The 24,030-nt window shown below is 63.8% G+C and overlaps 6 protein-coding genes across 18 annotated transcripts; 4 read left to right on the forward strand and 2 right to left on the reverse strand.

Annotated features, from left to right (window-relative positions):
• Positions 1-7: 7 nt before the first annotated feature.
• On the reverse strand, positions 8-3,847 carry FLAD1 (flavin adenine dinucleotide synthetase 1). Of its 2 annotated transcripts, none has more exons than XM_032093645.1 (8): positions 3,680-3,847; positions 2,832-3,591; positions 2,235-2,382; positions 1,947-2,045; positions 1,669-1,858; positions 1,209-1,282; positions 618-1,127; positions 8-120 (listed from the first exon to the last, which is right to left on the reverse strand). In XM_032093645.1, the coding sequence occupies exons 1-7, from the start codon at positions 3,839-3,841 to the stop codon at positions 992-994; spliced, it is 1,569 nt and encodes a 522-aa protein (XP_031949536.1). In that variant the 5' UTR covers positions 3,842-3,847; the 3' UTR covers positions 8-120; positions 618-991. The 2 variants fall into 2 exon arrangements, with proteins under 2 accessions (XP_031949536.1, XP_031949535.1); XM_032093644.1 differs by having other exon boundaries at positions 416-1,127.
• Positions 3,848-4,136: 289 nt separating this feature from the next.
• Positions 4,137-10,161, reverse strand: CKS1B (CDC28 protein kinase regulatory subunit 1B). Of its 3 annotated transcripts, XM_032093656.1 has the most exons (3): positions 4,935-5,042; positions 4,456-4,583; positions 4,137-4,389 (listed from the first exon to the last, which is right to left on the reverse strand). In XM_032093656.1, exons 1-3 carry the CDS (start codon positions 4,991-4,993, stop codon positions 4,337-4,339), a joined length of 240 nt encoding a protein of 79 aa, XP_031949547.1. In that variant the 5' UTR covers positions 4,994-5,042; the 3' UTR covers positions 4,137-4,336. The 3 variants fall into 3 exon arrangements, with proteins under 3 accessions (XP_031949547.1, XP_031949545.1, XP_031949546.1); XM_032093654.1 differs by lacking the exons at positions 4,456-4,583; positions 4,935-5,042 and adding an exon at positions 9,596-10,161 and having other exon boundaries at positions 4,139-4,389; XM_032093655.1 differs by having other exon boundaries at positions 4,139-4,583; positions 4,935-5,048.
• Positions 5,194-15,334, forward strand: SHC1 (SHC adaptor protein 1). Of its 9 annotated transcripts, none has more exons than XM_032093640.1 (14): positions 5,232-5,249; positions 7,273-7,356; positions 10,864-11,025; positions 11,259-11,329; positions 11,636-11,699; positions 11,960-12,079; positions 12,511-12,564; positions 12,689-12,740; positions 12,925-13,051; positions 13,149-13,317; positions 13,493-13,553; positions 13,674-13,835; positions 13,921-14,183; positions 14,426-15,334. In XM_032093640.1, exons 2-14 carry the CDS (start codon positions 7,345-7,347, stop codon positions 14,552-14,554), a joined length of 1,446 nt encoding a protein of 481 aa, XP_031949531.1. In that variant the 5' UTR covers positions 5,232-5,249; positions 7,273-7,344; the 3' UTR covers positions 14,555-15,334. The 9 variants fall into 9 exon arrangements, with proteins under 9 accessions (XP_031949534.1, XP_031949531.1, XP_031949533.1 ...); XM_032093639.1 differs by lacking the exon at positions 5,232-5,249 and adding an exon at positions 5,292-5,347; XM_032093643.1 differs by lacking the exon at positions 7,273-7,356 and having other exon boundaries at positions 5,194-5,249.
• PYGO2 (pygopus family PHD finger 2) lies at positions 15,013-17,561 on the forward strand (the record flags this gene model as incomplete). Its single annotated transcript, XM_032093658.1, is given in 6 exon segments — positions 15,013-15,183; positions 15,185-15,274; positions 15,277-15,352; positions 15,429-15,833; positions 15,912-15,961; positions 16,037-17,561. Coding segments are annotated over 6 exon segments (1,866 nt in total), but the record flags the coding sequence as incomplete, so codon positions are not given.
• Positions 17,562-18,010: 449 nt separating this feature from the next.
• Positions 18,011-21,467, forward strand: PBXIP1 (PBX homeobox interacting protein 1). The gene is made up of 11 exons (XM_032093657.1): positions 18,011-18,424; positions 18,626-18,731; positions 18,816-18,883; positions 18,976-19,117; positions 19,210-19,422; positions 19,506-19,529; positions 19,612-19,685; positions 19,770-19,895; positions 19,983-20,509; positions 20,708-21,151; positions 21,232-21,467. Exons 1-11 carry the CDS (start codon positions 18,365-18,367, stop codon positions 21,287-21,289), a joined length of 1,842 nt encoding a protein of 613 aa, XP_031949548.1. The 5' UTR covers positions 18,011-18,364; the 3' UTR covers positions 21,290-21,467.
• A 759-nt stretch (positions 21,468-22,226) lies between these two features.
• Positions 22,227-23,814, forward strand: PMVK (phosphomevalonate kinase). Of its 2 annotated transcripts, none has more exons than XM_032093702.1 (5): positions 22,227-22,337; positions 22,480-22,543; positions 23,009-23,161; positions 23,229-23,358; positions 23,549-23,814. In XM_032093702.1, exons 1-5 carry the CDS (start codon positions 22,255-22,257, stop codon positions 23,683-23,685), a joined length of 567 nt encoding a protein of 188 aa, XP_031949593.1. In that variant the 5' UTR covers positions 22,227-22,254; the 3' UTR covers positions 23,686-23,814. The 2 variants fall into 2 exon arrangements, with proteins under 2 accessions (XP_031949593.1, XP_031949594.1); XM_032093703.1 differs by having other exon boundaries at positions 23,030-23,161.
• Positions 23,815-24,030: the final 216 nt, after the last annotated feature.

Genomic DNA, 24,030 nt, shown 5'->3' on the forward strand with positions numbered 1-24,030 from the left:
CAGCCAGTCAGGCACTGCTCAGGTTTATTGGGGTCTCTGACTGGGGGGAATGCAAGCTGGAGCAGAGTCTCAGCACCAGAGGTCCATCAGTTCCATCAGCACAAGGTAACAAGCACAGTCCTGAGGAGGGGAGAGAGGCACAGGGGTAAGGACCCACTGACCAGTACCAAGGCTACACCCTCTCAACCCCCAGAAGCACCACAGCCAGGCTCCCTGTCTCCCCTTAAGCACCGTGGCCAGGCCCTTTTCACTCCAGGAGCACCATGATTGGGCTCCATCACCCCCAAACACCATGGCCAGGCCCCTGTCACATTCCAAGCACCACGATTGGGCTCCATCACCCCCAAACACCATGGCCAGGCCCCTGTCACATTCCAAGCACCACGTCAAGTCAAGCTGCAAGCAGGTCACTCACCCACAGCACCAGAGCAGGCAAGGGGGGTGCCAGGGTCCCGTGACACTGGGGAGGGGGAGGCCCTTCCCTAGTCTAGCAGCTCACGGATGCACCAGCTGCAGAGAAGAAGGTAGACGCATTCCCGCAGAAGCCGCAGCAACCAGGAGCCCAGGCGCAGCCCCAGGGAGGTGGCAGTGAGTGCTGGCAGTGCCACTGCCTGTACCTGTGCCACTTGCCGGGGAGTACCCGGCAGACAGGCTGCCACAGTCCAGAAGAGGTGCATGGCCCATGAGGAATCAGCAGGATCTGACACGGTGGGAGAGGCAGCAGTGCTGACATGCGGGGCTCTGGCAAGCACTGGAACCTGCTACATTCTCTGCACTTCCAAAACTTCCACAATAGTGGGTGCAGGGAGGAGGCACAACCTGGGGACCCTTTTGTTCCTCCCACTCCCGTCCCATGGAGCCCTCAGGGCTTGACAAGGCCACGTGCCAGTGCAGTGCAGACTGCAGCGCATTTATTCAGTGCTGACAGGCTGCAATTTTATTCAGTGTCACCCCCAGCAGCATTCCAGTGGAGCCTCCCAGAGTGTGGCCTTCACTGGCGGGAAGTGCGCTCTTCTTCCTCATTTTCCAGCTCATAGGCAGGCCGGTAGCTCTCCCGGCCCTGGGCGTCAGTATAGCGTAGCGCTGGGTTCTTCTGTGTGTTGGCCATGCTCCCCAGGGATGTGTAGCTGTGGAGGGAAGAAGCAGCTGCAGGACTGCACCCAGGGGCACTGGCTGCGCATGTGAGGAGGGCAGCACTGGGCACTCACCCTTTATCATAGAGGATACAGTAAGGGACAAAGAGCTTGCGCAGGAACTCCCAGATGTCCCGGTAGGTCCAGTCCTGCAGGCAGAATTGGGCACGGATTGAGGCAGAGGCAACAGGCTGCTCCCTTGCCCCCCAGGGAAGCAAGTCGGACCTTCCTGGAGAGCAGCTGGGAGAGCCAGATGGTCATCAGAGCACCAATGTCCTTCCCAGCACCTCCCCAAACACAGGGAAACCCCCCCAGCAGGCCAGAATGAGCCCTGCCCAACAGCACCAAGCAGCCTCACTGCAGCAAGGGGCACCACAGCTGCACAGTGGGGCAGCAGATACTCTGGGAGAGTGGGAATTATGAGAGAAGCTGTCCAGGATGGGGGTGGATCACTGCTGGTTCCCAGCCCTGTCAAGTCCCCCTGCCAGGCCCTATGGCAGCAGTCCCAGCCCCAAAGCAGGTGGAGGCCACGTACCAGCAAGGGGTTCACCCGCATGTAAGGGGGCCAGTCAGGGTCTGTCACACACATGGAGGTCAGGGTGCACGAGTAAGGATCTGTCCGCCGTGTTCCCATCAGGACAGCCTCCAGCTGTGGCTGCTGCTCCTTCAGGTGGGCCAGCGCCTCCCGGATGGAGCCCTCCACAGTGCAGAGCTGGACCCTGTACCTGTGCAGGCAAGGGGGGCAGCTGCCTGCGGGCTGCAAGCAACACTGCACACCCTCTGCTCAGCAGCCCACCCCACTCTGCCTCCTACCTCTGGACCGTTGCCTGAATGAACTGCTCCATTTCAGGGAATGGGGACACAGTGCGAATGTAGAGCACCTGTAGCCTCTCCTGCCTCGCTGGGAACCGCCTGCAGAGAGACCCAGTGCAGCTGGACTCTGATGGCAACTGGAGGCAAGACAGCATCCAGTTCCCACCAGGCAGACCCCAGGAATCCACTCATACCCCCAGGGTGGAGCAAGCAAGAGCCCCAGAGCCTTGGCCAGGGTCTGTAGGACCTCTCAGCCTTGCCCCAGCCTGGAGCCCCGTGGGTGGGTACCTCTGCACGGCGGCATGGACGAGGTGCAGCAGGGCTGTGCAGTCCTTGCCCCCGTTGAAGCCCACACAGAGCTGGACCAGGCTGTACTGGTCCAAAGCCTCCTCGATGGTTCGCAGGGCTGCTGCCACCTTCTGCCCCAGGGCCGAGCCTGCCAGGACAGGACAGTTGGTGCCTGCCCAGATCATGTTCCCTCGGCACGGCCCCAGGGCCTACAGCACTTCACCCTCTGGATCTGTCTCATATCCAGACACATAGCGAAGCCATTGCTCACACCACAGCCAAGAAGCTTGTTCAGCCCGGAGATCTGAGCCACATTGTGACAGGGATCATGAGGGCACTGGGCGACTGTGGCACTGCTGCTACTACTGCGCACTGTGCTCTCAGACCCTGCCACCAACAGCCCTAGCTGAGGTTACAGGTCCCATTCCCACCTGTGTGGGATGAAGCCCACTGCAGCTGCAGCACCCCTCAAGCCTCCCAGCACACCGCAACAGGCAAGCTCTGCTCCTAGGCTGGTGTTCCCACTGCCCCAGCCCTGCTAGGCTGCACAGAAGCATGGAGGCACGGAGCTGTGCTTGGAGCACCTCTTCCCAGTACCTGACTCAGCCAGGCCATAAACCTCCACAGCTGCTGGAGAGACGCAGTCTGTCACCAACGGCACAGCAATGCCCGGTGGCAGCTCCCTCATCAAGAAGCAGTACGCTTCCTCCAGGTCCTGCTCCGACTCTGAGTCCAGGGTCAGCTTCACGCGGTAGTAGTTGCTGGTCCAGTCTGGGTAGGAGCCCAGGCTGACGCGTCCCCGGAAGGCGGCATCAGCCCGGTCCAGCACGGGCGCAATGAGCATCTCATCGGATGCCACGTAGATGGTGTGGGAGTAGAAGTGGGTCTGTTTGCTGCGAAAGAGATGAGCAAGACCATCCAGGGCACGCTCCATCAGTGCTGGGATGCCTGGGAATATGTAGACGTTGCGCACACTGACTAGCGGGTACTTGAAGGTGCTGCCAGTGTGCCCGTCCGTGCCATAGTTGAGGCAGGAGGACTCGGGGACGCGAGCCAGCTTCATCTCAGGGCACTGCACCTCTGTCTTGCCAAAGAACTTGTGCACCAAGGCCACCAGCTCGGGATGGGGGACGAGCCTCTCCCCAAAGGCCTTAGCCACAGCCTCGAAGGTCACATCATCGTGCGTGGGGCCAATGCCCCCGGAGGTCAGCACGTAGGTGAAGCGGGCAGCAAAGGCGGCCACCTCACTGGCGATGGCCTCCACGTCATCGGGCACCACCGAGATCCGGGCGACCCTCACGCCAAGAGCACGCAGCCGCCGGCACATGAAGTAGGAGTTTGTATCCTGCGTGTGGCCCTGGGGGGAACGGGAACGCCCATGACGGCAGGGTGCCCCGGGCCCAGCCCGCCCCACCCCCGAAGCCCAGGCCCACCCCCGGCCGCACCTTGAGAATCTCGTCGCCGATGACGATGATGCCGGCGGTGCTGGCGGATCCCCGGGCCACCGCCGCCGCGGCCGAAGCAGCCATGGGGCGACAGGCCACAGCGCGGAGGGGCCGGCTCACTGGCCCCGCAGCCCGCAGCGCAGCCCGCAGCACCCCCCACATGGAGCCGCCCGGCCGCCCCCGCGGCACCGCCCCGCGCGCTCACGGGCCGGCCAGGACGTCCGTCACGCGGCGTCGCCAGCGCCCATTGGCCGGGAGGCGGGACCTACGGGGACGGAACCATCGCGGGGGGGGTGCCGGCGCAGCTCCGCCTCCGCCGCCCTGCCCGTGGGGCCGGGGCACGTGCGGCCCCCTCTCCGGTGGGCACGGGGAGGTCCCCGCCGGGAACCCAGGCAGGAGAGGCTCCACGGTACCGGGACCCCACCCTACCCCATCTCCCCACGGCTGCAGACAGACAGCTCCCAAACATCACTTTATTGAAGCTTTGGAGGCCTTGCAACGGGAAGGGCCCCCGGAACCAGGGCCGAGTGGCCAAAACGGCGCCCAGGCAGCATCGAGGGTCAGGGGGTGAAGCCCCCGAGGAATGCCGAGGAGAAGGAGGAGGAAGGTGCTTTCTCAGCGTGGAAGGACTGGGAGCTTCGGCACACCAGGGGCCACTCACTTTTCCGGCTTCTTGGGCAATGGCCGTCGGAAGAGCAGGATGTGGGGCTCTGTGGGGCAAAAGAAGGGGTCAGGCCGGGCCCCCCGGGCGCCACCCGCTCCCCCGCGGGGCTCACCTGGCTCGTGGATCATGTAGTGGACCCAGCCCTGGCTCTGCTGCACCCCCAGGTTCCGCCACTCCGACTCCGACAGGAGGTGGGTCTTGGGCACCAGCTTGGCGATGTCCTTGGGCAGCATCACGTGCCTGCGCCCCCGCACCTCTCAGTCAACACCGAGGCACCCCCCACAGCCCCTCATTTCCCAGGACGGAGGTTACCTACTGGGGAACAGCTAATGGGACCAGCACCGTGACCCGGTACAGAACCCTTACCGGGACCCCCCTCTCACCCTCTGTTACCGGGACAATTCCCCTCTCGCCTCCCCAGGGAGCCATGACTCGCCCACCACTCCCCTCCCACTAGCGAGCCGTTAGAAGCCTCTCCACCCCACCGCTTTACGTTAGCGAGACATTTCCGTCCCTCGCTCGGGTAACCCTTAACCGAGATCCCTCCATCCCTATCAAACAGACGTTACCGGGACCCCTTCCCCTCCGTACCGGTACTCAAACTCCTCATCGTCGTACTTGTCGGAGTAGTAGATCTGTTTGTGCGCCATGACAGCCCCGCGCTGCCCTCCCGGCGGCCGTTGGCGCCCCCGCCCCCCGCGGCGCTTTCAAACGCCGCCGCCTCGCGCGCCCATTGGGCGGCGCCGCGCCGGGGGCGGGCCGGGCCGGCTGTCCATTGGCCGTTGCGCGCGCGACGCGACCGGGCCGCGGCGCCGCTTCCCGCGGGTCGGGCGCGGCCCGCGATTGGCTGGCGGGGTCACGTGACACGGGCGCAGCGGGGCCACGCCGGAGGGGCGCGGGCCGGAAGTGAGTGGCGGCGGGAGCGGCGGGGGCGGGCAGGGGGCAGAGGGGGCGCGGGAGCGGCGGAGAGCGGCGGGAGGCCCGCGCGTGACCGATGGTGCCCGGTGAGCGCGCGCCGGCCGGGGCGGTGAGGGCGCGCGCGGATGGAGGAGGGGAGACCCACGCAAGGCCCGGGATCCAAGGCCGGGCCCCGCGGTGCCCCCGCGGCCGCAGTGCCGCCGGACTTAGGCCGCATCGCTCGCCGCCGCCGCCGCCGCCTTCCGCGGAACGAGTGGGGACCCTGCCGCAGCCGCCCCCGAGACGCCGCCGCTCCCAGTGCTGCGGGGGCCGGGCCGCCCTTCCCAGCTGCCTCGTTTGCCCAGCGTGGGGGAGCCTAGCCGTGGGGCAGGCCCGAGCCCTCCCGTGTGCAGCCCGACGGGCGCTGGAGGAGCCGGTGCCGCGCTGTGTTAAGGTCTTGGGGTGACCCACCCGACGTGGTGGCTGCTTGTGTGTGCCTGGGGCTCGGGCGTGCATCGCCCCACCCTGTGCTGGTGCGATACACGGGAAGGACACCAGCTCTAGAGGTGCTCCAGGGTCTAGGGCTGGAACGCCGAGCCCCGAGATTGGCGTGACCTCGGGCACCGGCTGGGTTTGGAGGGTTCCTCGGCCTCTGCCGTGCTAGGGTCTGCCCTGCTGCCATCCTGCCTTCTGTGCTTCAGAGTAAGGCAGCGGTGAGTACGTGGAGCAGACCCGACTGTTGTGGACAGGGGTAGCTGTTTCCCCGTGCAGGTCTGTGCCTGCTCTCTCGCAGTGTGTTGTGACCATCTGTCCTTGCTTCTCCCCTTGAATCTCTTCAACGGGGTCACCTGCGCAGTTTGTAGACCATGGACATGGGTTCCAAGGAAATGTAACCTGGGCCCTGCTTGCCACGTTGGCACTGTAGAATTCTGTGGGCAAAGGGCACTTCTTATTGGTGCTTGCCAGGGCTGCCCTGGTCTCAGACTGTAACAGAGGAGTTGAAGATGCTATCTCTTCCCAGCCAAGCAGGGTGTGAGGATCCATCCACTGCCCTTTGGTGGGGGAATGCCTCAGCTGGGCCACCTCTGGAGCTGTGCAAAGCAGTGTCCCATCCTCGGGAGAAACACAAGTGGGCTTTGGTAAGGCTGAGCACCCTGGTCTGGGTCCAGATGCTCCTTCCCTGCCACCAGCCTCGATGCCCGATGTCCAAAGGGCCCGGTCGCCAGCTGTGCTTGGCAGTGGCGTAGTGCTGCAGGGGTCAGTCTGCTGCCATTGCCAGGTATAGCCCTCCTTATCTTGCTGCCTTCCAAGCTAATGGTGACAGCTGGCACAGGCCACAGATAAGGGTACAGTTGCTGCCAAGCAGTAAATCATGTCTGCTGCCCTGCACTGCTCCACTGGCCTGGCCTCGACTGCCTTGGCTGGACAGTGGGAGTGAGAAGAGCAGCAGCTCTGGAGCTGCTGCTGTTTTGCTTGCCTTGTTTTCCCCTTGCAGAGCTTCCTGCCTCTGCCAGCTCACCCCTTGTAGACTCTTTCCATGACTCCTGTCTTCACTGCTGCCCTGAGAGGAAGGGACACAGCCCTGGGGGCTCTGTGTGTAATTTTGCATCAGGGTGCCAGCTGAGGGGGTGGAGGAGGGGGCAGCTCTTCCCCCCTGGGTTGCCTCCACTCTTCCTCCTTGTGTGTGGCTTTCCAGTGCTGGTTTTTGGGCTGGGCAGGGATCGGCTCCGACACTTGTCTTGGGTCACAGAGTGATTCTTGGCCCCCAGTACCATTTGCCAGTGTGGGCAGGGCCAGGCTCAGCCTCATGTTCCTGTCCCAGCGCATCACAGCTCCATCCTCTCGCCAGTGGGAAGAAGGTGGCTTCCAGGTCTCTCTCACCCCCTGTGTCAGCAGCTTGTTGCACGGCAGCCACAGCCCCATCCACCTGTGGACAGCATGGAGGAGCAGGGTCTGCCTCTTGGCACCATGGCCCCCACCTCAGCGGGCTGGGACAGGGCTGGCTAACTCCCTGTTTGTCCCCGAACCGCAGGTCGGAGTGCCAGACGAGAGGGGCTGTGTGTCTCTGCTCCCTGCCCGGGGCCTGCCCTGCCCTCCGCCGGCGATGGAGTATGTGGTAAGGACTTCGGTGGAGGGCTAAGTGGCTTCGGTGGTGGATCCTGCCTGCCTCCTCTGCCTTCCAGGAGGGTTCCAGCCTCTTCCCCAGATCTCCACTGGCATCCCCTAACCCCCTCTTCAGAATGAAGGAGAGGTTGCGTGCAGGAATGCATAAATGTTGTGTGATGCTGCTGTGATGTGTGGGGGAAAAATCAGCTATTGGCTGGATTTGAGTGTTCTCCTTTGCTTCATCCCTGCCCCGGAGGTTCAGCATTGACTGCAGTTGGACAGAGGGGTCTCCTGCCCAGGGCAAGGTTTGTATGTGTGGCTGCCTTGCTGCGATTTCTTGCCAAACCACTGGCATGTTCCAGGCCTTTGACTCAGCTCCCAGTTTTTTTCCTGGGAGGATGTTGGTAATGGGGCCCTGAGCGTCCCCTCTCCGCTTCTCTTCCTTGCCCCAGGCTGTGTTTCTCTGATCCGTTGTCTTTCTGTGGTGGCAGGGCACATGGAGCTGCTGGGCCAGGACATGCCCCCGAGCTCCTTGGGGACATGTTGTTCCAGCTGCTCTGCTCATACTTTGCTGCAGGGGCAGGAGCTCCTGCCATCTGCCTGGCCAGGGGAAGGGCTGCAGCCTGTGGGATGGAGCTTGGGGCTGCCTGTTCAGGCAGGGTCAGTGTTCTGTGCCTTTGCACACCTCCAGGTTTGCCTTCTGCACTCAGAGCCCACTGGGAGGGAGCTCTGATGCCCTGGGGTGGACGCTGGGGTGGGGGGGCTGTGATGGTAGCACGTCTGGTCTCTGAGGGCTGGGAGCAGCAATGCACCTTGTCACAGGCTGTTGAATGTTGTGGGTGGACTGGCCTTGAAGGTTCTGAGAAAATCAGGAATTACTCTAGCTTATAAAAGCAGAGATGTGTCTGAGCAGGGGCTTCAGCTGGGAGCTCTTTGCTGCCTGGAGGTGATGACTGCTCCAAGCCCTGGAGTGGTGGGAATGGGCCAAGGAGACGCTCCTGCCCCCTTGCAATTCCCTCCTGCTCTTATCCTGGGGAAGCATCAGGGTTCACAGAGCTGCCGTGCCAGGCCCACATCAACCAGTGGCCAGTCCCTCATGGGCAAACCCCACTGTCCTGTGGCCACTTGATGCCACCCAGCCAGGGCTCCCCTAGCAGCAGGGCTGCACTGGTGCCTCGCCGGGCCAGCAGCTTCCTGGCTCCGGGCTTCCTGCTTTTCTTTAGAGGAGTGGTGCTGCGGCCACAGGAAGGTCACAGCGCTGAACAGCCAGGGGCCCCTGGCGGGGACAAGCACTTTGTGGAACATCCAGCACGGACTCTCTGCGCCTCTGGGACCACCACGGCTGAGGTGGGGGGGGGGTGGGGGGGGGTGGGTTGGCTGGCATTCACAGAGCTAGCGTGCATGGCCAAGGAGATGATTCAGTGACGGGCCCACTGTCATGTGCCACAGCCCCTTGCATCATGTAGGTGGCAATTTCCAGCCCTGTTCTGGCTTTCCTTTCCCTGTCCCCCTGGCAGTGTGCCAGGCTTTGTGAAGTGGGGCAGGCAGCTGCCAGTACCAAGCAGCGCTGGGTGAGTGAAGGCTCCAAGCAGGGAGAGCCCTTTCCTTGGCCTGGATTTCCCCAGTTTTGGTTTGGTGGCCAGAGCACCTGGTCGTTGGTAAGGCTCTGGCTCGTGGTGTGTCAGGGGTTGGGTTCTGCCTGAAATCCTTGCCTCATCCTGTAGGTGGTGGAGGGGGGAGAGCTCTTGTCCCTCAGTGGGGCCAAGGCTGTGGAGGGCAGCACAGTCGGGCTGGCCCAAGTTCCTGCTGCATGCAAGTGCATCAAGGATAGGGGAACAGGAGAGACCTGCCCCTGAGCCCCCTGATCTACAGGTGGGAGCTTTGCCCAGCTCCCCGAGGTTGAAGGGGCCAATTTTTGCCCCGGCACATTCTCGCCGCCCGCTTCCGCTAGCTCCGCCTGTGACCTTGATTTTTCTGCTCCAGATAAGCGCTGCGTCCCCACCCCTCGCCGGGAGCCCCTCCTGCGCTGTGCCTCAGCCCCAGCGCAGCCCCCGCCGCGGGCAGAGCCTGCCCTGCCGCCTGTGAGTCAGCACAGCTCTTCCGATCAGCCGCAGCCCCTTCATCTCTTCTCCCGGGAGAAACGGCTGGGATGCGGGAAGCAGCAGTGATTAGCTGCAGCCTCTCCCACTGGCTCCCCACCATGGCTGGGGGTTCGTGCTGAGCCCTGCCTCGCCCAACGCACAGCCTACCTGTATCCTGCTCCTGGCCATCCTCCTCTTTCTCCCACCAGCCCTCCAGGCAAGATCTGTGCTCTCAAAGGACTGCATGTCCCTGTATTCCAGGAAGCTGCGAGCAGCGGTGTCATCTCGGCATCGCTGCTCCCCCCGGCAGAGCCCAGCGAGCCAACAGCAGCTGCTCACCGCCGGCACGTGGGTTGCATGGTGCTGGCTGCCACAGAAGGACCTTGTTCCCTCCTGGACATTGCTCGGAGCAGGGCTGGGATGGGCTTGGATGCACTCTGTGTCTGCCTTGTCTCCGGGCTTTAAATATTCATGCTTTTGATTTTCTCTTAGCGGGCAGCGGCACAGGGGCTGGAGTGAGCTGTGGGGTGGAGGGTGGCCGTGCTGAACCCAGCAGCAGGGCAGAGGGAGCTGGATCTGGCCCTGGATGAAGACAATGGGATTTGTTGCTGGCCTGGTGTTGGAGTGGCAAGGGGCTTGAGGACCTCCAGGCTGGGGACAGAGCATTCTGAGCTCCCCTCCCTGTGCCAGCGGCTCCCCAGGGTGTCGCTGCAGCCCCATTTCCTCCCTGCTGTGGTGTGCTGCTCTCAGTCTGAACGGATCTGCACATCCTTGCTGACGCCGATCACGATTGATAGGCTGTACCTGCCGGTGCCGGGCAGTCCCTGGACCCGCTGCCCAGCGTCCCAGGCCCAGCTCTCCCTGCCAGCCATGCCGGGCTGGCGTGGACCTAGCACAGAGCTCAGCCAAGGCTTCTGCTTGGGGGCAGCTTCCCGGTGGCTGCAGGCACTCGGACTCTCGGTGGGGTCCCTGTGAGGCCCAGCTGGCTGCATTCACCACTCTGGACAGGGCGGCAGTGGCCCTTCTCACCTGTCTCCAGCATGGATCTCCTGCAAAAGAGCAAATACAGCCACCTGCGGAACGAGTCTGTCTCCTCTCTGGAGGAGGCCATAGGGGGTCTGGGAGTCCCGCCCTCCCCAGTGGAGTCCCTTGCAAGCATGCGGTCTCTGCCTGATTCCCTGTCCTCCTCCTCCCTCAGCCATGCTGCACCTCTTGGGGAGCTCTCGCCTGAGTTGGAGGAGAGCCCTACCACCCTCTGCTCCTTCTTCCCCAAAATGGCCAACCTGAAGCTCTCCAATCCCGCCAACCTGCTCAGCTTGCGGGGCTCTTCAGCCAGCAGCAGCTCAGGGGAACCTGGTCCCCCTGGGATGCCAGCACTGGTGCCAGGGGTTGCTGCCAGCCCTGGCTCAGCGAGACCTGTCACTGTCTGTTCCCAGGATATGAACAAGCTGAGCTGTGGGAAGAAGACGCGGGTGGAAGGTGGCCAGCTGGGGGGTGATGAATGGACCCGCCATGGCAGCTTTGTCAATAAGCCCACCCGTGGCTGGCTGCATCCCGATGACAAGGTCATGGGCTCCGGTGTCTCCTACCATGTCCGGGTGAGTGCTGGGGAGTGGGGGAGAGTGGGAGGGGTCACTGGGGGGGTTTGGGGACCTCCTGGTGGTAGGATGCACCATGCTCTTTGGGGGAGGGGGAGGGCAGGGCAATGGGCAGTGGGATTCCCAGAGAAGTTACTGCTGCAGAGCTGGGGTGCTTGAGGCCCCAGCCCCCTCCCTTGCTGCATGGGGGCAAACCCCATGGCTGGCCAAGCTCACTTTGCTCTCTTGCACAGTACATGGGCTGTGTGGAAGTGCTTCAGTCCATGAGGGCTCTGGATTTCAACACCAGGACACAGGTCACCAGGTGAGCTCTGCCTTTCCCCAGGGGCTGCTCCTTTTGGGGAGGGGTGAGGAAGTTGTCTGAGCCCTACGCAAGCCCCTGGTAGCACGTGGGGCTTTCACTGGGGGCCATGGGCTGCTGCAGCCCATCAAATACTAATACCAGACCACTTTGCCCACCCAAAGAGCCCCAGCTAGTACTGCCTGAGAGCTTCCCCTTTGTCACCCTGTCTCTCCTGTGCTGATCCCCATGTCCTCAGTCCTGTGGCTGGGGGGGTCTTGGGGCAAGGCAGGCACTGTGAGGACTGACATCTCACTTTACTCCCTGCAGGGAGGCCATTGGGCTGGTATGTGAGGCTGTGCCTGGTGCCAAGGGAGCTGTGAGGAGAAGGAAGGTGAGGCCAGGCTGGGGAGCTGCTGGGGGATCATGCATGGCTGATTTGGGCACAGGGCCAAGGATCAGATCCCAGCCCAGCTGGCAGTGCCATGCTGGTCAGCCCAGGGCTCTGATCTCCTAACTAAGGCTTGGGCCAGGGCCAGTGGTGAAGACAAGGTGCCCATCTCTGCTGTGGAAGCAGTGGGATGTGCTCTGTCCTCCTGCTCCTGGGCTGTCTGGTCTGGGGAGCCCCTTCTCCACACTACCATTTGCCCCTAGCCCTGCAGCCGCTCCCTGAACTCCATCCTGGGCAAGAGCAACCTGAAGTTTGCAGGCATGCCCATCACCCTGACCATCTCTACCAGCAGCCTCAACCTCATGGCTTCAGACTGCAAGCAGGTGAGAGTGGGGAGGGGTTGGACTGGCTTTGGACACGCAGGTGCATCCTCATGTACCTCACCCCAGGTCTCACTGGGGCAGGGGATGCCCCCAGCCTCCCCAGGGAATGTCTGGGTGGGCTGTGTGATGCGTGCCCACCTCCCCACAGTCCCTGGGGCTGAAGAGGTGGGAGGAATATCCCTTGTGCTTTGTGGGCTCTCTCCTGGAGATGGTGAGACCCAAGTTCCCTTGCCTGGGGCCAGATCTCCTGGTTTTGACCCCACTTCTGGTGATGTCCCAGTCCTTTTCCTGGTGGTCTGTGGCTCATAACCAGGGCTCTGGAGGATTTTGAGCCCCCATGGTGGGTCAGCCCTGGGAGGAGCGGGATGTGCCACCCCTGGGTGGGTAACAAGAAATTCCTGGCTGTGTCCAACAAGCTCTCCACTTCGCAGATCATCGCCAACCACCACATGCAGTCTATATCCTTCGCCTCAGGGGGAGACCCGGTGAGTATGCAAGGTCCCCATCCACGCCGTGTGTAGGGGACTGGTGCCTCTCCTGCCCTCTCCCAAGGTGTCAGGCCCAGTGCTCCCCAGCAGCCCTGTCTCACTGCTGCTGTCTCACCCACAGGACACAGCCGAATACGTTGCCTATGTTGCCAAAGATCCCGTCAATCAGAGAGGTGAGGGTGCTGCAAGGGTCCTCAGTGCCAGAGCCCCACTTTGGAGGTGTTTAGGATCAGCTCAGTGTAGGGCGGGAAACTGGGTGACCTGTAAGAAAGCTCTGGGGTGTACAGGGCAGGCTCAGGGGTGAAGAACCTTTTAGTGCTGGAGTTCCACAATTCCATCCCTCTTTTTTCTACCCAGCCTGCCATATCCTGGAGTGTCCTGAAGGCTTGGCACAGGATGTCATCAGCACCATCGGGCAGGCCTTCGAGCTGCGCTTCAAGCAGTACCTGAAGAATCCCCCAAAGCTGGTGACCCCCCACGACAGGTCAGGGCAGGGTTGTGTGAGGAGGAGGAAGGTGGTTTTGGAGAGGGGATGCAGCCGTGGCTGCTGTCACAGGCTTATCTGTGCTGTGCTCTCCCAGGATGGCAGGGTTTGATGGCTCTGCCTGGGACGAAGAAGAGGAGGAACCAGCCCCGGATCACCAGTACTACAATGACTTCCCTGGCAAGGAACCTCCCATTGGGGGGGTTGTGGACATGCGGCTGCAGGATGGGGCTGCTCAGACCCCAAATCACTTGGGTGCCACACTGGTGAGGCTCGGGGCATGTCCTTTTGGGGAGGCACCATCTTGTAAGGGAGATGTAGGGACCCCAACTGGGCCATGGGTTCTGCTGAAGGTTATTCATGTCTCCCCGGCGTCTCTAACAGCCTGGGGTGTGGGGAGCAGGAAAGGGGGTGGGGGCTCATCACTGCCTCTCCCTGCAGCCTGTCGGCCAGTCATCCGGTGGGGAGTATGACGCCCAGAAGCAGCATACTCCTGCCCAAGGTAATGTGATGGGTGTGGCCAGTCTCCATCCTCTTTCACGGACCCTGAGTGCTCTGATGGTGGGCACTGGTGGGGGGACAAGGTGGGCTGAAGCCCTGCTGACCACAGTGTTCCTGGTAGCAGGGAGAGAAAAATACGCAGCTCCAGCAGGCACACCTGGCCGCACGGACCTGTTTGATGACCCATCTTACGTCAATGTGCAGAACATAGACAAGACACGCCAAGCTTCAGCTGCCGGTGCCACAGCCAACGGCAGCACACAGAGGGACCTTTTCGACATGAGTGAGTGCAACAGTGGCTGCAGCCAGGGCAGGGGGTAGGTGGCTGTGGGCTCGGTCATGGTCCCTCTGCTCTTCTCTCCCTGCAGAGCCCTTCGAAGATGCCCTGCGTGTGCCCCCATCTGTGCCTGTGGGGCTGCCCCCCGCCCAGGTGGTGGCCTCCATGGAGGAGCAGCTGAGACGGGAGCCCTGGTACCATGGGAAGATGAACCGCAAGGAGGCTGAGAAGCTGCTGAAGGTGAACGGAGACTTTCTGGTTCGGGAAAGCACCACCACCCCGGGCCAGTACGTGCTGACTGGCTTGCAGGGTGGGCAGCCCAAGCATTTGCTGCTCGTCGATCCTGAGGGAGTGGTGAGTCTTTGTAGGGACCTGGGGGGTCCTAGGGGTTACAAGAGCTACTAGAGCATTGGGGTTGTGCGCTGGTCATCAGGGGACAACTCTGGGCTGGCTTTGAGGATGGAGAGGGCCTGGTGGAGCATGGGTGTGAGACGGCAACCACAGGTCTGTGCCTAGCCCATGCCATGGAGGGTGGTGGCTCTGGCCTTACGTGGGCACTGACAGCCTCCTGAAGCACCCCTTTTCTGGCCCCCCAGGTGCGGACAAAAGATCATCGCTTTGAGAGCGTCAGCCACCTCATCAGCTACCACATGGACAATCACCTGCCCATCATCTCAGCTGGCAGTGAGATGTGCCTGCAGCAGCCAGTGGAGAGGAGATTGTGAGCGCCCGGGGGCCCCAGTGCACAGCACCCCCAATGCGCAGCCCTCAGCCCTGTTCAATGCCCCAGGGAGCCCTCAGACTCTTCTACAAGCTCCACCCGGCACTGAGCTCGGACTTGGCTGAGAACAGGGCCTCTCTCACCACATGGAGCTGGTGGCCATGGGGGGCTCAGGCTGTGAGTGCCTGCAGGGTGGGGAACTGTTCTTGCAAAGCCCATAACCCTCAGCTCCAGCCTTTGCAGAGCAGCTCAGCTCCTACCAAAACCCAGCCCTGCTGTCGTGCCACAGCCATTCTTGTGCTCACCAGCACGGGCTCAGGACTGGCAGGGCTAAACCCCCCTGAGCCAGAGACAGCCTGTCCTTATCTCTGGCCCCTGGGCCAAGGAGGGGGCCAGTGGGGGGGCTCTGCTCCCCCAGGCACGAGGCCCTCGACTGTACCGGATCACTTTACGTGTTAACTGTGCCTTGACCCCGCAGGTCCCACACTCTTATGCAAGGGCAGGGGCTGGGGACGGAGCCTCCCCCATGCTCCCAGCACCCTGTACCCCATCCGTGACACGCTTGTGCTCCAGGACACGCGCCACCACGTCCGCTTCCTCCCTGCCCGCCCGGCTGGGGCCTGGGCAATTCTGGCAGCCCCGGGGGGCTGGCGGGAGGACCCCCCTGCATGCACAGTGTAACTCCCCCCAAGCCAAAGCGCAGCCCCGCCCGTCGCAGCCCCAGGCCCCCGGCCCCGCTATACCAAAGGAACTGGCGGTTGTATTAAAGTCGGTATTTCTCTAGGCCCTGGCTGGTGTGAGAGCTGGGACGGGTCACTGGGGGTGGGGTGGGCGGTTGTATTAGAGGTGGTATTTCTCTAGGCCCTGGCCGGTGTGAGCCGTGCTCGCTGTGGGCTCCGCCCTGTGCTCCCCTTCGTCCTTTTCCCGTGCCCTCCCCAGGCCCGCCTCCGTGGTTTGTCCCGTCTGTTCCCTCACGCATCCTTCCCCCCCCCCTTCCATTGCGCTGCACTTGGTTTGGTCCGGCCGAGGGGTGGGGTGGGAGTCTGCGGTGATTGACATGTCTCGCGCGCTTGGCCCCGCCCCCTGCGCGGTGTGATTGACCCCGCGCGGGTTCCGGTTCCGGTCGGGCCATGGCGGCGACGCGCGCGCTGTGAGGGCTATGGCTGCCCCGCACGCAGAGAAGCTGGAGGGACCCGTCCCGGCCCCGCCGCCCCCGCCGGGGCCCCCGCACCCCGCGGGCAGCACTGCCGCCGGCGGGCCCGGCCGGAAGCAGGGGAAGGCAGGTGAGCGCGGGTGGACCGGGACCGGGGTGGGTGGGGGTCGCCCGGGCCCTGCTGACGCGGCCTCGCTTGTCCCCGCAGGGCTGCAGATGAAGAGCCCCGAAAAGAAGCGGCGCAAGTCCAACACGCAGGTAGGGCCGGGCGAGGGGCGGCGCGGGGGCCGGGGGGGGGCCACGGCAACCCTGACCGTCACCTTCTCCCCGCAGGGCCCTGCCTATTCGCATCTCTCGGAGTTCGCCCCGCCGCCCACTCCTATGGTGGACCACCTGGTGGCCTCCAATCCCTTCGAGGATGATTTCGGAGCCCCCAAGGTGGGGGCGGCCCCTGCCCCCTTCCTGGGCAGCCCCGTCCCCTTCGGCGGTTTCCGCGTGCAGGGGGGGATGTCGCCGCAGGTGCCCCCCGGTTACGGCGGGGGTCCCCAGCCCCTGCGGAGGCAGCCCCCGCCTTTCGCCCCCGGGCAGATGGGCCCGGCCTTTAGCATTCCCCCCCAGAATCCCAACTACGTGCAGCCGGGGGGCTTGACCTTCGCCGGGCAGCCCTTCAGCCAGCCCCTCGGACAGAACTTCAGCCCCCCTATGGGGCAGCTCATGCAGGGGCCTGTTGCGGGCTTCGGGCCCATGATGTCCCCCACTATGGGGCAGCCCCCCCGGGGGGACATGGGCCCCGGGCCAGCCCTCAACCCCCCTGGGGGGCCAGCAGTGGCTCAGCGCTTCAGCCAGCCCAGCAACCTCTTTGGACAATCGCCCATGCAGCGCCCCGGGCAGAACATGCCACCCCTGCCCCCCACCGCCAGTCCCTTCCCTGGGGCGGATCCCAGCTTCCCTGCTAGCAGCGAAGAAGGGGGCAAGAACCCTCCCCCCAGCACCTTCGCCCAGGAGCAGCACTCGGGCTCCCCCGCCACCGTCAACGGGGCACAGCCTGGCTTTGCCCCCAACAGCGCTGGCCGCAGTGCCAGCACTCCGGAGACCAACAGCCTCCCACTGCCGCCCCCCGGCAAGGCCACCAGCACCTCAGGGCACCAGCCACCACCGGGGCTTGTGTACCCCTGCGGGGCCTGTCGCAACGAGGTGAACGATGACCAGGATGCCATCCTGTGTGAGGCCTCCTGCCAGAAGTGGTTCCACCGAGAGTGCACGGGGATGACCGAGAATGCCTATGGGCTGCTCACCACTGAGGCCTCTGCCGTCTGGGCCTGCGATTTCTGCCTCAAGACAAAAGAGATCCAGTCGGTCTACATCCGGGAGGGCATGGGACAACTGGTGACCGCCAACGACGGCTGAGCCACCATTCAGCCGCCATGTACAGCTTCCCCCACTGATTTAGGACCAAACCCCCATTTTTTGTAGCTGTTGCCCCCACACCAGCCAGAGAGGCACTGCCATGCACTGGCTGTGGCTGCTCGCCAGGCACTGCCTGCCACCGGGACCCACCGGGGGATCTGGGACGGTGGTGGCCATGCCGTTGCCAGGCCCCAGTGCAGCGGCTTTGGGAGGGCTGAGGCTTCCTGGTGCTCCGCAGTGCTGCCCCCAGTTAGGTCACTGCCCTTGCAGGGGGCACCTCCTGGGCTGTGCAGCGGTCCTGGTGCCTCCTTCCACATTCACGGGGCAGTCCCGGTGCCCCCTGCTCCGGTGCTCGGAATGGTCCCGGTACCCGCTCCCACCCCAGCTCCGTCCGTTTTAGCCAATCGTTAATGGAAATTTTTGTACCGTCGTTATAAAACTCTTAAACGCGCGTCTCGGTGTCTGTCCGAGGAAGGTGTGCGGGGGTGTCGGTGGTGTCCGGTCCCGGGGGGGGGGCGCGGGGTGGGGTGCTCGGTACCGGCGGGGCCGCGCGCGCTCCCCCCGCCCCCCGCGCGCCTCCCTGCGACGCTCCGCGGCCGCCGCGGGCTGCGATTGGCTGCTCGCGTCACGTGCGCGCCCCGTCCCGAGGGCGGCGGCGGCCCCGGGGAAAGTTCCCGGCGGGACGCGGCGGCGCAGGTACCGCCCGGGGCCGCGGGGAGGCGCTGCCCCCGCCGGGCCGGACCTGGCCCCGGGAGGGGGCGGGGGGCGCGGGCGCGGCTCGGAGGAGGCCGTGGGGAGGGGAGAGGAGCGGGTTGTCACCGGCGGGGTTGTCACCGGCGGGGCCGTCACTCCCAGGCCGGCTCTGGGTCCCGGGTGGGTGGGGGGGAAGAGGGAGGCTGGGGCTGCCCGAGACCCCCTTCCGGTGCTGCCGTTTTGCTGTGGGGCGGTGGGATCCGGACCGGGGGCCCCTGGTTTCCCCACGCCAGGCCCCGCGTCACCCGTCCACCTGCCGGGAGGCATCACCGGCTAAAAATACCCAGCGGCGGCAGCTGGTGTCAGTGGGAGTGGAGCCGCAGAGCCGGTGCACCGGGACGGCTCCCTGAAAGCCCCCTAGCCTGTGGCTGGGGGGGAACTGGCTGGCAGTGGCACCATGGCTCTCCCGGTCATATCCAGCTGGCACTGGGAGCTGGGTCATGTCCTGCTGTCCGTGCGTCCGTTGGTCTGTCTCCTTGCAGGTAGCACTGGACTGTCCCTATGGCGGAGAAATTGGAGCCCCGAGATTCAGAGAGCAGCTGGGTGCTGGCGGGCAGCGAGGTGAGGGCTGGCAACCCCTAGAGCAGACCCTCACTACTTGAGATCTCCAGGACAACATCCCAGAACTGGGGCCCCTAGGGCAGCCCCCCAGAGCTGGAGACCCCTGGGCAGACCCTCCAGAGCCTACCTGGGGCTGCAGGCAGAGTGGGGCACATGGAGGTCAGGGCTAAGGGTGTCTCCGTATGTCCTCACTTCCCCTAGGGTCTGCCCATTGACACGGTGGGTCCAGAGCAGGACTCAACCTCCCACGGGTCTGAGGATGAGGAACAAGAGGAGGAGGATGAAGACACCCAGGACACAGTCACAGGCAGGCAGCCACTCTGGGTATGGGGCAAGCCTGGTGTCACCTTCCTGTGCCACTGTCTCATCCCCATGCTCTGCCTCTCCCCAGCCACGGCCACCAATGGCACCACTACCTTCCCCAGCTGGACTTTGTGCCCCGAGGGCAGCAGGCAGGGGGTGAGTCAGAACTGGGGCGCTGGGGCTGAGCTGGGACTGGTGGGCTGCTCCCCCTACAGGGACACCCCATGTGCTAGTGCCTGTGTCTGCAGGACCCAGAGGAGCGTGAGGACTCCAGAGTGTCAGCAGTGCCTGCCCTGGATGGCTCTGCAGTGCCCAGCATGTTGGAGGGCAACAAGCAGGAGCCAAATGCTGAGGCTGAGCCACAACCCTGCCCTGACACCCCCCAAGCAGGTCAGGGCCTCACAGGGGACTGGCCTGGGGGAATCTGTGCTGGCAGTGTTTAGGTGCAGACCCTCCCTGGAGGTCCCCCCGTTTCCCCCTAGGGCCAACAATGGAAGACGTGTGCTGCACCAGCAGTGACAATGACACGGAGGGGCTGCGGTGGCGGCAGGGCCACAAGCCCCATCCTGGGCCCCCCACGGTCACACCTTCCCCACACCGGGGAACATCAGACGCTGGTGAGGATGGGCTCAATATGAGCAAGTACCTGCTGGGAGCCTTGGCGTTGGTCGCTGTGGGGCTGCTGATCATCACTGGTAAGTGGGGGGTCTCAGTGGCTGAGGCCCCAGGGACAGGATGAGGTCCAGACATCCCCCTCATTGTCCCCTCCTCTCCCCAGGTGGTATCTACGACATGGCAGAGGGTGAGTACAGGGGACTAGCCCACCCGGGCAGGGGGACGTCTTGCAGCAGCCTGGACATTCGGACCCATGTCCTCCTCTGCAGGTCCTGTGGAGAGTGTGGGGAGCTGGGACTTGGCTGCTGGGGAGCAGGAGTTGCTGCTGTCTGTAGACAGCAATGTAAGGAGGGGTCTCGAGCAGGGCTGAGTGAGGGCAGAGGGTGTCTTCAATGTCCCCAGGGCTTCCAACCTTCCTGTCCTCCAGGACTCACAGCAGAAGGCCCCTCTGCCAGATGCTGGGGGCTCCCAGAGTGTGCAGTCCATGAGCCAACTCCTGGACAAGTTGGCCAAAGAGAATCAGGAGATCCGGCTCATGCAGGCGGAGCTGCAGGTTGGTGCCCGGTGCCATGTCCCAGTGCTGTGTCCCGGTGCTGCTCTCCCACTGCCACCTCTTTCACAGCCCCCACCCCTGCCCCAGGCCCACAAGGAAGATCTGCGGACCCTGCTGCACAGGAGCGAGGGTGAGGCGGCAGCAGCCGGGGCGCAGCAGCAGAGTCTGGCCGCAGAGAATGCGCAGCTGCGCGCGGCGCTGGAGCGGGAGGTCACTGCGCTGCGGGAGGCCCAGGCTGAGCTGCGGCGCCTGCAGGCCACAGGGGCACCGGGCAGCCCCAGGGAGCCAGCAGCAGAGCAGCCACGTGCCACAGGCACGCCCGTGCGTGGCAAAGCTGCGGCACGGTGGCATGGCAGTCTGGATTCATTGCGGCAGGAGCTAGCAGACACCCTGGACCGTGCACGGGGCTCTGGGGATTTCAAGGGGCTTCTGGAGGAACTAAGCATCCTGGAGCAGCACCTGGCCCAGGTGCTGGAGGCAGAGGGGTTGGGGTCCTTCCCGTCACCCTGGAAGAAGCCGTTCAAGGTGGACAAGGAGAGTAGGTGGCACAAACAGCATGGTGCCGGGGGGTACCCCCACGAGCAGGAGAGGAGAGAGCATGGCAAACCCCACGAGCAGGAGAGGAGAGAGCATGGCAAACCCCACAAGCAGGAGAGGAAAGAGCATGGCAAACCCCACGAGCAGGAGAGGAGAGAGCATGGCAAACCCCACGAGCAGGAGAGGAAAGAGCATGGCAAACCCCACGAGCAGGAGAGGAGAGAGCATGGCAAACCCCACGAGCAGGAGAGGAGAGAGCATGGCAAACCCCACAGGAAAGATCCCCGAACCCCTCATGAGCACAAGCCAGGCAAAGCCTGGGGGAAGCTGTCTCACAGCCACCCCCAGCATGGCTCCCATGAGTTGCCCTGGCTCAGGCGGTACCGGGCACCACAGGGCTGCTTTGGGGTGACTGACTGTGCCCACAAGGAGGGCCAGGAAGTGCTCAGGGCTGCACTGGAGCCGGTGCAGAAGGTGCAGTTCCTGCAACTGCTGGAGAGCTTCATGGGGCAGCTGGGCTTGGGGAGGCACTTCAAGAGGCTGGCACCACAGCTTGATGGAGCCTTTAGGGCTGACGGTGTCTTTGCCCACGACCGCCTGCGGTTTGTCGATTTTGTGGATGATGTGGAGGATCTGCTTGAGGAGGTGGCATGGCAGGAGTGGGGCGACAAGGAGGCGGTTGATGGCTTCGAGGAGTACATGCTGCAGCACTACAGTGGGTGAGCTGGGGCGGGTGGTGCCGGGGGTCCCCAGGGATTCCCTCCTCCTGCACCCCTTCACACCTCCCCTTCTCTTGCAGCACCTCCAGGAACATGTGGAGACAAAGAGCCCAGAGGCAGCATGGCATGGGTGGGTAGAGCCGGGGGGGCAGTGTTATAGTGTGCCAGCACCCCCACGCAAGGGCTCCCCGCGTGCTGTTTGTGGGCATCTGGGGGCTACCATCGCACCCTGTAGGGCCAAGTAGGGCCACATTCCCAACCAAAGGCACTGTGTGATGCTGCACTGCCACCATGAATAAAGTCACCGCTGGGCAGAGCCGTGTGGATGTGGGGAAAAGGGGGGTGCTGGGGGTGGGGGGAAGGGAGGGTGCTGGGGGAAGAGAGCTGGGGAAATGGGGGTTCAGAGGAGGAATAGGGAGTGTAAGGGGAGAGCAGAGGGGAACGAAGTGCTGTAGGCAAAGGTGCTGAGAGGGAAGGAAGGAGTGCAGGGAGGAGGAAGGGCTGTTGGGGGAGAGGGGGTGCAGATGAAAAGGGGGGACAGAGAGGAATGTGGTGTATTGGAGGGGAAGGGGGTTGCTGGGGGAGAAGAAAGGGTATTGGGGGTGCTGGGGGAAAATGGAGATTTAGAGGAGGAACAGTGAAGGGGAAAAGGGAGTGCTGGAGGAAGTGAGGGGCAGCTGAGAAAGTGGGGTGCAGAGGGGGCATAGGGAGTGTTGAGGAGGAAGGGTGCTCGGAGAGGAAAGGGGGTACTGGGGGAAATGGATGCTGGGAGAAAGCGGGGTGCAGAAGAGGCATAGGGTTTGTTGGGGGGAGAGTGCTGGGGAAATGGAGATGCTGGGAGGAAAGGGGGTGTTGGGGGGAGCAGGATGCTGGGGAGAGGGAGCTTCAGAGGAGAATGGGGGGTGTAAGGAGGAACTGGGAGGGAGGGGGACAGAGGGTTGCCTGGGGTGCAGGATCCTGCGGGGGGCCCGGGCTCGCCGTGTCCCGGCGGGGACGCGCGGCGCCCTCGCTGCGGTGCCGGCTCTGCCCTGCAGGGGGCGCCGCGAGGCGGGCGCGCCGCCGGGGGCGGGGCCGGCGGGGCGGGGCCATGGGGCGGAGGGCCGATGGCGGCGCCGCGCGCGGTGCTGCTGCTGAGCGGGAAGAGGAAATCGGGCAAGGATTTCGTGGCCGAGGAGCTGCGGAGCCGGTACCGGGCGGGGCGCGGCTGGGGCCGGGGGTGTGCGCGGGGAGGGCGCGGGCTGCGGGGATGGCACCGGAGGACGGGGAGGCCGGCACTTGGCCGAGTGGAGCCGGTGCCAGTGCCCGTCCCGCTTACCCCTCTCCCGCAGGCTGGGCCCCGACGTCTGCACCGTCCTGCGCCTCTCCGGGCCCCTCAAGGAGCAGTACGCCAAGGTACCGCGGCCGCGCCGAGCTGTGCTAGGACATTTTGTGCCGGGCTGTGCTGTCCCACGCTCGTGCTGTACCACACCGAGCCGTGCCGTGCCACGCTGAGTTGTGCCAGGGCATGTGCTTTGCTGTTCTGTGCCTTCCCGTGCTCATGCCACGCTACACCATGCCACACAGTGTTGAGCTGTGCCCTGCCCTGCCGCACTGTGCTGTGCCGTCTGATGCTTTGCCATCCTGTGCTGAGCTGTGCCATGCTGCACCACACCAAGCCGTGTCAGGACATGCTGCGCCGAGTTGTGCCATCCCCTGATCGTGCTGTACCACATCGTGCCAAGCTGTTGCACACTGTGCTGTAGTGAGCCATGCCATTCTGCCGTGCTGTGCTGAGGCACGGCTTGTCACAACAGCCATGGCTGTGCCATGCCATGGTCATTGGCCCAGGCCATGCCTGCTGACCCCCCTTCCCCACAGGAGCATGGTCTTGACTTCCAGCGTCTCCTGGATGCCAGCGCCTACAAGGAGATGTTCCGCCAGGACATGATCCGCTGGGGCGAGGAGAAGCGCCACACTGACCCTGGCTTCTTCTGCCGGGCAGCAGTGGAGGGGGCACTGCAGCCAGTGTGGGTGAGTTTTGGGGGGTGCACAGGGGCTCTGGGGGCAGAGGACAGGTGCTGATGGAGCCCCTGCGCAGGTGGTGAGTGACACACGGCGCCTCTCGGATGTGGAGTGGTTCCGGGATGTCTATGGGGATGTGGTGCAGACTGTGCGGGTGGTGGCTACTGAGGAGACGAGGAAGAGGAGGAACTGGGTCTTTGTCACTGGTGAGCAAGTGAAGGGCAGCTTCCCCAAGTGTGACACCAAAACTGGGGTTGCCCCATGGGCACAGCCTCCACTAGCAAAGTGAGAGGCTTTGGATCAAGCCCCCCAGCTCTGGAGGGTGAGGCCATAGTGGGGGTACAGATGGACAGATCCTGACCATCCTTGGGGCCTCCCTGGACTCTGTGCTGCTAGGGGTGGACGATGCTGAATCTGAGTGCGGCCTGGACCAGGGAGTGGCCTTTGATTGGGTGATCACCAATGACGGGGATAAGGTGGCCCTGGGCGAGCAGCTGGAGATGCTGTTGCAGTCACTCCACAGGAGCCTATAGCTCCACATCTCTCTACTGGAGCTTGGGGACCACATAATTCCCCCCCCCCCAGCCCCTCAGCATCTCCCCCTCCACCTCCTGCTAATGCTTCCTGTTCTGGAATAAAGCTCTGACACTGAGAACTGCTGCCACGCTGGGCCTGTGTCTCATTTCTGGGGAAGGGACACACAGGTGATGCTGCCCCACCCTCGCCATGGGCTTCCCAGCTTTTGGGAGGCAGAAGTGCAGTTCAATACCTTCTGTCCAAGCAGGGAGTCCACCAGCTGGATTTTTCATGGTGTCCTTTAATAGTGTTTCTACCAGCCAATTCCCTACAGATTATCTGCTTCCCAAACTCCTGCACTC

This window comes from Corvus moneduloides, chromosome 29 (genome assembly GCF_009650955.1).
Source record: "Corvus moneduloides isolate bCorMon1 chromosome 29, bCorMon1.pri, whole genome shotgun sequence".
Lineage (NCBI taxonomy): Eukaryota > Metazoa > Chordata > Aves > Passeriformes > Corvidae > Corvus > Corvus moneduloides.